Source organism: Nipponia nippon, unplaced genomic scaffold, assembly GCF_047370975.1.
Source record: "Nipponia nippon isolate SJK-2023a ecotype South Korea unplaced genomic scaffold, ASM4737097v1 scaffold_32, whole genome shotgun sequence".
Taxonomy (NCBI): Eukaryota; Metazoa; Chordata; class Aves; order Pelecaniformes; family Threskiornithidae; genus Nipponia; species Nipponia nippon.
In genome coordinates, this window is record NW_028262350.1 from 5,092,449 (window position 1) to 5,103,421 (window position 10,973).

Sequence of the window (10,973 nt, forward strand, 5' to 3'; positions counted from 1 at the left end):
TCACCTAAGTGGGCCACAGTCCAAAACAACCCTCCCTGGAGCATCCTCCCCACCAGTCATTGATTTTCCTTCCCAGTCTTCATCGCCACTTTGCAGAAGGCTTCGTGTTGCGCGTCAGGCTCATGATTTTTGTTTATAAAAGGGGAAATTGAGGCAGGGAGAGGGGCTGCAGCTGGATGCGAGCTGCTGAGGAGCACCTGGTTTGCACCAAGATGATCCCAGGGACGCGAACGCGCATGCGTGTGTCCTGTTCTGTTGTAGGGAAGAATGAGCTTATGGCTTGGGATACTTTCAAGGACGCAAACACCTCTGGAGACAGGCAGTTCCCATCAAATTTGGCACATCCCAGCCCAAGGTCCTTTGCCCTTGTCCCTGGGAAGGGGCCTCCTGCTAATTCAGCTCATCTGTTCCTTGCCTGGTGATTTTAATACAATGGCTTTGGGCCCCCTGCCCCCAAATATGCAACATCTTAGACCTGCATAGTCCAGCGCTCTCATAGCCCTGTCTCAGCCCCATATCATGACGGGACCAGGGATTTTTAATCCCATGGGATATTGCAGTCAGGGGACATTCGTGGCTGTTGCATTAATGTCTGCCAAGCCAGGTGGGTGCCCAGGGATGTCAGGCAACCACGGTCTCTGCTCTGAGCTCGGTGGCGCATCTTGAAAAACCTCTTAATCTTATTAAAGTTGGGATGCTGGCTTTACGTTTTAAGACAGTCGCTCCCCATCGCAGTCCCTTCTGGGCAGCTGTTAGCAGTTGGTGGCATTATTCTGCAATAAAATATATTGAAAATTACAAGCATAAACCTCATAATGGCTTCGGAGTGCAAACAAAACCTGCACCTCAGTTTTGTATCTCAGGCTGAATGCACACAATATCTCATTAAAATCGCCTATTCCTGGGTTTCTTGGGGTTCTTTCATAAGAAGGTAATAAGAAAACTCACAAAGTTTGGATTTTTCTTCTCTGTTTTACTCCTTTGTTTGACATCTGCTTATAAAACTTGGCAAATAGTTTCCTCTTGCTTTTTTTTTTTTTTTTTTTTCTTTTTTCCTTTTCTTTTTGGGCAAACGTGGCTTAAGAGAGCATCCTGTCTCCTCGCAGAGGCTCCCCGTGCACACCTGGGGATGCACCAGCAGGTTCACCCAGCTATGCCCTATGCGGGGCAGCTTCATGGTCATCCGTGACAGATATTTAACCCACACCAGACGGGGAGAAAAGGGATAAAATGTCTTAAACGATGCCTAATCTACACTGTTGATCTAATCTGCTCAAGGTTTCTTCAAGGTGGGGTTCAGCGCACCTAAAACTCATTACGTTTTCAACGAAAGTATTTGTAAACTCTTTAAGATTGCAGCAAACAGATGCAACTGTTCTTTTCCAGTGGGTTTGGCAAAATCGCATGAAATATTGACCCTAGAGATGGTTTTTTTGCATCGTTCGCTCAGTGCAATCCTCCTCTCGGTCCTGCCCCAGGGCAGAGTTGTGCCTCTGGGCTCCTCAGGGTCCCGAATCCCCACCACGCATCTCTGCATGCCAGCCAGCAGCCACCTCGCTTCCCTAGGAACTGACCCCATTTTTCACGTTTTTAGCTTGCTGCTTTTTTTTTTTTTTCCCCCAGTGGAAGTTTCTCAGAAAAACACTTTTCAACCTTTCTGGGATTTCCCTTGAAAATACTTTCTTCAGCAGCAACGGCAGCAAGGGAAATAATGGGGCTGTGAAGGGAAATGGCATTCACATAGCTGACATTTTTCAATAAACTCCCAAATATATTTAAAAAATTGAGGTTTTGGGGTTGGTTTTTTTCCATGTGCAGAGTTCAGTTTTGACTCATGGGGTGGTGTTCTTGGTAAGATTGTCTCCTTCTCCATATCATTTGGAGGGTGTGGACCCAGCCCCGTTGGGTGAGGCTGCCCCTTGCCTCCTGGATGCCCATGCAGGCAGGGCAGATGTCTTGCCTGTTCCTGCCCACCTTAACCCAGCCTCCCTCTTTTGCAGCTGATCAAGGAGAAATTATTAGACCTACTCGGAAAGGAGGAAGAGGAAGGGAGCCATGATGAAAATGTGGTAAGGAGCCCCACTGGGAGAGAGGAGGAACCTTCCCTGCGGTCGGCTCCATAGGCAGGCGAAGTCGCTTGATACGGATCATAGAATCATAGAATCGTTTAGGTTGGAAAAGAACTTTAAGATCATTGAGTCCAACCGTTAACCTAACGTGGCCAAGTCCCACTAACCCATGTCCCTAAGCACCACATCTCCCTGGCTTTTAAATACCTCCAGGGATGGGGACTCAGCCCCTTCCCTGGGCAGCCTGTGCCAGGGCCTGACAGCCCTTTCGGTGAAGAAGTATTTCCTAATATCCAACCCAAACCTGCCCTGGCGCAGCTTGAGGCCGTTTCCTCTCGTCCCATGGCTTGTTACTGGGGAGCAGAGACCGACCCCCCCCGGCTCCAGCCTCCTTTCAGGCAGCTGCAGAGAGCGATGAGGGCTTCCCTCAGCCTCCTCTTCTCCAGGCTGAGCCCCCCCAGCTCCCCCAGCCGCTCCTCCCCAGCCTTGGGCTCCAGCCCCTGCCCCAGCCTCGCTGCCCTGCTCTGGCCACGCTCCAGCCCCTCCATGGCCTCCTTGGGGTGAGGGGCCCAACACTGAGCACAGGATTCAATGCAGCGTTCAGCCCCAGCTTGAGTTATTTCCGAAGGATTGATGCTATGGCTCGGCCAAAGCAAGGAGGTAGCAGCTGGGGAGGGACAGGGAGCATCCAGCGGCCCCAGGGTAACCCTGTCCCCCGCTCTCCGTCCACAGAGCACTTGTGACCCCATGCCAAATCATTCGGAAACCATCAGCCACACTGTGAACGTGCCACTGCAGGCCACCCTGGGAACGCTGGAGGAGATCGCCTGCTGACACCGTCCGACCGCTCCACAGTGCCAACACCTAAGGAAGGAAAACTGCACAGGAAAGCAGGGACCGAGCTCAGGTTTGCAACGGGGGCAAAAAAAAAAAAAATAAAAAAAAAAGGAAGAAAATCGCTATGCATTAAAAACAAATAAATATATATATATTATATATATATACACTCTGCCAAAACCAAGCGAGAGGCGCCTTGGACTTGACTTGTGTTGTCCTTTCCTGTGGGGGGGGTTGTCTTCAAGATGTGAAGGCAGCAGCTCATTTTTGAACTGTACAAAACAAAGAGACCACCACCACCAAAACCAAAACCGAAGCCCCGCCATTTCACATACTGCCAAATGTATAAAGCACTTGCATGCCAGTTCTTTTTATGGCAATATATTCCTATCTGTCTTTATAAGCTCTGTTCCTCTTTACAGTCTCTGATTTTCACTACAAGAAGGAACTCGCGGGCCCAGCCATCCCCTGAAATCACCATTACTAACGTCGTAGGCTGAATTAGAATAAAGAAACAAAAAGTCGCAGCTCTTGGATTCTTCTTACGTTCTTGTTCTTCGTGTCAGTCTGTGATGAATCTTAAGCTAAGCCGGGTCCCCCGAGGCCGGGCCACCGCCGGGGCTCCTCAGCGCTACCAGTCACCCCAAGGTGAGCATCCCTGGAGAGGGGCCGGACCGGGTGGCTCTCGGTGGATCGTCCCCCCCAGCTGCTGTGTCGTGCTCCTCCGTCTGCAGTGCCTGGATAGTCCATCTGTGGTGGGTGGGCACGGGGCGGTGGGTTTCTTTTTTTTTTTATTATTTTTTAAAATTTTTTTATTTTTTTATTTTTTCCCGTTAATGGATTCTGTGCTTTCTCCTCGTTCTCATGACTGATATTAAAGCTGGTCTTGTGGAAATGGCCAGGCTGTGTCATTTCTGCCTTGCCCCCCCACCCCAAGCTGGAGCGCCCGGCGCAGCCTCGGCACAGGGTGAGGGGCAGACACCAGGACGAGCCCATCCCGGGGGCTGCCCGGGGCTGTTCCTCACCCCTCACCCCCCAGTTTACCCCTTCCACCACGTCCTCACACACCTCCTGATGGCGTGGGTGTGATGCCATGGCCATGCTCAGCCTCTCATGCTCAGCTGCATCCCCGTCTGCGCTGTGATGGTGGGGCCAGCTTTGATGTGGTCATTGTGGTCGTCTCTTGGAGTCTCACTTATTAGCGACCAGGAGTTTAGATAGAACTGGGTCAAAATGATGCTGCTTTACCCCAATGAAGAGAGAAGGCAAGTTTCCTGAGGCTCCAAACCCTGCTGGTTTTGTAGCCTGCAGGAATGGGAGCAGGATGCAATGTGTGGGTGTGTTTGCACCTCTGCTAGCTCATGGCCAGGTGCTGCTGAATGGCTAGTGACCATCCCCAATGTGATGGCCACAGTGGAGAGAATCACAGCTGGACTGTGAAAAGCTGTTTTGGGAGAGCTGATGGAGTCCCAAACCTTGGGAGCGTGTTAAACCAGCCACAGGGTGTGGAGGTCAGCCCAGATGGATGCTGCAGACAGGAGGTGTGTTGGGGTCTGCAGTTGGCTGAGGGACTGAGGACATCCCTTTGCCTCAAGGAGAGGGAGAAGGTGCAGATTCGTCCTCCAAGCCTATCTTGAGTGCCTATGTTCATGCACAGAAATGCTTTCCTTTGGGACAAATCCTGCTGCTGTCCAGAGCATGGTGCAAAGTGTCCAGTCCGTCGCTTGTTCTGGATTAGCCCATCGCCCAGGGGCAATATCAAGCAAGCAACCGGCCAAGGGTGCTCAGGGTGGGTCTGTCCTGGGCCACTTAGGTCAATAAGAGCTTCCCTGTGCTTGGACAGAAGTCCCAGCTGGGCAGCTGAACAGACAACCTCAGTGCAGTGCAGTGGCTCAGGAAAGGCAGGTCCTGTCTCTGCAAAGCCCAAACCATGTTCTTCCCATCCCATGCCACCAGCCTGAGCCCCACTGCCCTCCCTGCCACGCCGACAGCAGAGCCTTGGAGCAATGCTCCCACGTCTGCCACTGCGGCTGCCCAGAACAACCTCTGCGAAGCAGCACGTTGGCGGGGCAGCCACAGCAATGGCCTCTTTCCATGTAGTAAGTTTTGTGCCTTGGAGCTGCCATGTGTCCTTCCCTGGTTGGAACCGTTTTGGCTCCTCTCTCTGCTTTCGGCATGGCTTTGGCTGATTGCATGTTAAGAGAGCCTTGGTGAGGCAAGAACAAGGGGCAGGATTGCAGCCCAGCCTTCTGCCATGCTCACTGTCCACCAAGGGCAGGCCGAAGCCCTTTTCTTCCCTTCTCCTGCGCTTGCTCACCAAGCCTGAGCAGCTGCTTTGAGTGACCCACCTGTGCAGACATGGCACGAGCCATCCAGAATTGCCCATGCAGCCATCACAGCAGCTCCAGCCATGAGCAGCAATGCCATGTGTTGTAACACAGCTCCGTGGAGCTGCCCCAGCACCAAAGGCTGGAGCCCATCCCAAGCTCAGCCTCCCAAGCAATGCTCGTGGCCTCCCCAAGTCCATAGGACATGGTTCTTCTTGGCTTTTCCTCCAGCAGCTGGGTTGGGGGTCTTCACTGGCTGCTGCAAAGCCATTCCCTGCTCAGCAGGGTCCTCCTTCAAGTAAACACGAGCTGTGGCACCAAGGAGCCACACAAACACATCCCACAGGCTATTTAGCTGCAGTCTCCTCCTTCTTGCCTTGCTCTACAGCAGAAGGTAGCCTACAGCCTCAACGTTTTTCTCCCTTAAACAAAAATAAAGCCAGTAAGGCTCCCCACAAAATACCTGGCTTGTGGGCTTGAACACCCCTAAAAAAACCTTCGCCAAGCAAGGAGGCAAGCAGAGTCCTTTCAGACACTGAGGAGCTGCAGATGGGTTTCAATACGATCATCTCCAGGCTGGCAGAGAAGCACTTAGAGGATATGTGCCCCTCAAAGGGTGACAGTGACTCCAAGAGTCATTTCCGTGCATATAAATTTCCCCACTTGGGAATTAACATTAAGAGATTTTGGTAGAGTCATTGGAAGTCTTTGCTGAAGTTTGACGAGGTGGGACACCATGGGGATGCCCAGAGGTGCTGTGAAGCATTTTGCTAATACCACCTATAGGAGAAAGCCACTTGAATGGGGAGGCTGGGACAGGGATGGCATCTCTGATTGCTCCTCAACAGCACATTCTCCAAGGGACTTGCTGAAGAGCTCATTTTGTGTTACCAGTTTTCATTATCTCCTGAGACCTGGACGCTGGCCACACATTCATTATCCACGGGATGCCCAGCAGCCATCAGCCGGTAACAAGTGCTCATCACAGCCTGGCCGCAAAGCTGCAGAGCTCCCAAGCTCTGTCTCCCGTTGCCAAACCCCTGTGCCAGCCTGGTCCCTGTAGTCCCTTCTGGACCAGTGGAGGGAATTCGTGCCAGGCCTGGGTCAAGGTGACTCATTGCAACATCTGCAGGCTCTTAGCCATGCCCATTGGGTTGAACCAGCCATCAAAGCCCAGCCTGGTCTGGGCTTCTTGTACAAACTGGTCTTTCTATCCCTTATGCTCATTAATGGCTGGGAAGGAGGTTGTCCTTATATCCGTGGTGGACCTTTGTACTGTATTTCTTCGTGCTTGAAGGAGCAGGAGTGTCTCCACCTTTGTTTGTGTTGGAGTCCAAGGGTGAACCTGGGACTTTCCAGGATCCAGCCCTTCAAATGCAAAAGTAACTCACTGACAGAGTGTGGGTATCGAGAGGGGACAGGGGATGAGCACTGAGACACTGCTGACAATGCCCATCCCTAGCAGATAAGCTGGTACCATTTGACATCTAAGTCTGGAGGAGATACCACCAGACGGGGCAAATTTAGAAATCTCGGCTCCCGGGCTGCTTTGCTAAATTCGTGGGGCAGCCCTTTACTAAAAGAGGTATTTGAGTACTGAGCGTGTATCTCAACCCAAAAAAAGCCCCATAGGCACCTTGGGGATCACCACCAAACTGCATTACGTCAACACGGCTGGGCCAGCAGCAGCGTAGTGGGCAGACTGAAGGACAGACACTGCCTGAAAGCAAGCTGACCCAGGAACCAGCTGCGCTGGAGGCTTGCAAAGCTTCTGGCTGCCTCATGTCCCTTTGCCCTGTGAATTCAATATGTCTCAACACCTGTGATGGAGAGCCATCCCACCGCCAGTGCTGGGGTGCTGTTATGCTTTCGGAGGCTGCTGCAACTGTAAACACGCTGCTCTGGCTCGGTGCTGGCCACAAGTGCCCTGGAGCACCGGCTGTTTGAGCAGGAGGGCAGCAGAGGGTGGAAAAAGGTGAACTTTTAGCCATGACGTCTTCCGTCCCTCCATGTAAGGTGGGTCACACTGGGGCACTCGCAGTGTGTTTGGCAGCTTTAACACTGGTGGATGCTAGAAGCTAGCAGCTCTCCCCTGTTCCCACCTCCTACCACGGGGTCTGCCCCGAGGTTTCTCCAGCAGCCATGCTGATGGGCCGTGCTGCCGGGCTCTCTGCAAGCCCGCAGCTCAAAGGCTCCTGATGCGGCCATTGAGCCCGGAGAGGGAGCGCTGCTTGGAGCCACCTCGGCTCTCAGACAGGCTCTCAGCACAGGTGCTGATTCAAGAGCCCTCTTCCCTTTAGCTGCCCGCCCTCTCCTGCTTGAAGAGCCTGGACTTGGGGAGCAGAGGGGATGGGTGGTGGGGGAAGCGGGGCTGGAGGAGTCATAACACGGCATCTCTTGCCAGTGGTCAGTATAACATCCCCCAAATCTAACAGCCCCAAGCTGCGCTAGGGCAGGCATATCCCTGCGGACCGCAGATGTCCTGCTGCCACCCTCTCTCCCACGCAACGTGGAGGCTCGCTCAGGCCGCAGCTCTTGGGAGGGATGCTGGTGCATCACAAAGGGTTCAACCAAGAGTTGCAAGGGTGGACGTGAGGCTTGGCAAGCTGCCTGCCAGTGAAGCGAAAGCTCAAGTCATTTAGTTTAACAAAGGGAAGGTGAAAAGGTGGCTCCATCAGTCTATAAATTCCTCTGTGGAGACCCTTCTAATAAAGGGTTCTTTAATCTGGCAGACGAAGCCAGAATGGGGAGGGAGAGGGGGTCATGACAGGGGGAAGCTAAATGCATTCAAATGAAAGAGCCTGCCTGGGACCATGGATGGTCCCACAGCCCCCGAAGTCTTTAAATCAAGATAGGACATCCTTTTCCAATAGATGTGCTCCTAGAGCAGGTCCCCATCCCTGCAGCACTCTCTGGGCTGGCTTATGGAAAAGACCTTGCAGATGGTAGTAAAGGTTTTAGAAGTGAAGACCCCAAAACTCTGCATTTGATCCTGTTGGCGTCTGAGTTCACCCGAACCCTCAGCAAGCTGGACTTGTACCAAATTCTCCCCCTGTTAGACACCCACAAGCCTTTCTCTTCCCACAGAATTCACAACAAGAGCTTGGACAGGTCTTTGCACCGGAGTCACTCCTCCACTCCTGGCTATTTCTCTGTTTGATGTCTGTGACTTTAAACCACTCGGAGGAGTGCTTTAAAAAAAAAAAAAGTCCATATTTCAATCGCTTATCACACCAAAAGCGGTGTGATCTCCAAGACTGGCAGAGAACAAATAATTACCACTGGGTACAAAGTGTTTTTCTGTCAAGGATCTAGCATGTCAATTGATTAGAGGCAACGCACATTGTGTTGACTCCGGCTGTCTTATCTATCAGCTGCAAAGCCAAATTCATACTGGAAGAAAGGGAACATTATACCACGTCCTAGGGGTGGCCGAGGACATGCCTGCCCGCTCTCTACACTAATAAAAGCACTAATAAACAGCTCAGCTTTTAGGGGCTGTTGTGTTCAGTGCCATCTCAATGGCAGCAGGCAGGAGGGCCTCACGGGGTGGTGCTGGGCTGAGCCTGAAGGTTCGTGCTGCTGCAAGAGACTACGTGCAGTGGGATAAGCAATGCACGTCGACCCACGGCTCTCATCCTGGCTGTAAAACAAGGTTTGAAGCTGCCATGAAGCCTCCAGAAGGAGTGCTGCCTTCAGGTGGTGACACGGGACCCACAGGGCTTAGGTATGGCCCTTGAAATGTAAACTCCTGAGCTGGCCAAAGGAAAAATTACATTAATCACCTGCCTTAAAACCTCAGCCTGAGGACTGCTGTCATGCTGGAAGTACTCTGTGTCCTCACTTTGCTCTCCCCATCCTCCTCCTATCTGTCCAGATCAGTTTTTCCCATTTTTACATGCTTTTCTCCTGCCCGAATGCCCAGTCCACCGTGCGCCCATGGGTGCTGGGAAGTGAAGGAGCTGGTTCATTCCTCGGGTTCCTCCTTAGCGTGCAGCAGATTCTCATCCTGCTGCTTCCCTGCTTGAGCCCCTGGGTGACAAATCTTCCATCACCTCTCCCAGTGCCACCACACTCCTGTCTGGGAGAAAAGTCCCATCCTCAGGCTTAAAAAGCTCTTTGTCACCCTCTGCTCTCATCCAGCACTGCGCCGTGTCTTACAGCCGTCCACAGTCACAAAACCCCCTTGCACAGAAACCTCGTGACGTTTCTCCCTTCAGGATGTCAAAAAATAAGTGAGGCTCAAATTCTGCAGGCTGTGAAATGTGTCTTGTTTCACAGTTGCTGGGGGGAAAAAAAAAAAATCAAACCAAACAAAAAACCCCCACTTCCATCTCCTGATCCACTCACCAATCTCCTGATGCTCTCAGCCACCTCCTGATGCTCTCAGCCTCCTTCTGATGCTTTCACCCTCACCCTGATGCTCTTTCCCACCTCCTGATCCTCTCACCTGCCTCTTGGTACTCTTCTCCACCTCCTGATGCTCTTACATCCCCTCTCCTGGCATCCCAGTGATCAGGTATTCAGATCTTGGAGCTCCGAATCAAGTGAGGTGGGAGAAACTTCATGAGAAGATGCATCATCCAATGAGGGCTTAGACACTTTGGTGCCGTGGTCACCAGTCAGCAGCTCCTCAACACCTTCTGGAAGCTATTCAACAGCTGGGCATTTTTCCATGCTCACCCCTGCTCTGTATCCCCAGAGCAACACCCAGCAGCAAACCTCCCCAAAATCATGAGATTGCCTTAAACAATCATGAGAGTTTTCTCTAAAAAAATAAAAAAAAATCTGAATTGGGTGTTGTTTTCTCTTCCTGTTCCTCCCACCTCCCGAGCGAGAAAGGTGACATTCGCTTCACAGTTTTGAACGCTCAGGAGGAAGCCTGGAAATGTGCAAAGAAAACTGCGATTCTCACGCAAATCCTCTGCTTTCACCCACCCGCACGGCGAGGAGCTGGTGAGACTCGGGGGACACTCACAAGGGTTGGCAGCACGGTCCCACCATTTTAAAAGCCCGTGGCATGGCATGCTGGAGGATTTGCCTCAACCCAATAACCAGCCTCTTGGATCTCCTCTAGCTCTTGTCCTCACCCCCACCAAGATCTGCAAGCGGATTTGGCAGGCACAGACGTGCTGCGCCTGGATAGAGTCATGAAGAAGCCAGGAATTGTAGCTATGGGTTTTTTTTAAGGATGCAACAGAAAATCATGACTTTGACCCCGTCTCCAGAGGAAACGCCTTATGAGAGCTTGTTGTCAGCCCATTTGTCTGCTCATTCACCACCTCCGGCAGCTTTCAAATCCACAAGCCAGTTCCAAGAAAATTTGGCAGTGGGTTCTCAGAAATAAGTCAGGTCCTGCACATTACATGAGTACCGTCAGTTGAGTAGAAGAGAGGAAACCAAGTTGGCGGCTCTGCTGGGATGAAGACAGGCACAGCCCAAGCAGCGGCAGGGCTGATGGACCATGCACGTGGCTCCGAGCTGCTCCCAGCATCCGCTGCCTTCTCCTGGAAGCGTTGTCCTAGGAGGCGGGGGATGCACACACATTGCTGGAAGCAAAGGGGACTGGGAGGGGATAAAGGGCATGAAGCCGTAAGAAATCAGCTTTCCTTCATACCGCTGCTCAAGGAGCAATTACTTTTCACCAAGCCACAGATTTTAGCAGCCAGGGAGAGCAGCTCTGTGAAACTCCACACAGCTGGGGCTGGGAGGTTTGGAGCATTGCTAGGCTGGCAGCTGA

The 10,973-nt window shown here is 52.1% G+C and overlaps 1 protein-coding gene across 4 annotated transcripts in view; it reads left to right on the forward strand.

Annotated features, from left to right (window-relative positions):
• The window catches only part of LOC104012265 (acid-sensing ion channel 2), a 505,120-nt gene extending 501,487 nt beyond the window's left edge, over positions 1 to 3,633 (forward strand). For 2 of the 4 annotated variants that reach the window (XR_015707434.1, XR_015707435.1), the window contains exons 9-11: positions 2,001 to 2,069; positions 2,802 to 2,976; positions 3,329 to 3,633. Coding sequence is in view for 2 of the 4 variants with exons in the window: in XM_009464632.2 (XP_009462907.1) it covers positions 2,001 to 2,069; positions 2,802 to 2,903 (171 nt within the window). In the remaining 2 variants the exon portion in view is untranslated. Of the gene's footprint in view, positions 1 to 2,000; positions 2,070 to 2,801 lie in introns of all 4 variants that reach the window. The other 2 variants (XM_009464632.2, XM_087769914.1) reach the window with 1 other exon arrangement.
• Positions 3,634 to 10,973: the final 7,340 nt, after the last annotated feature.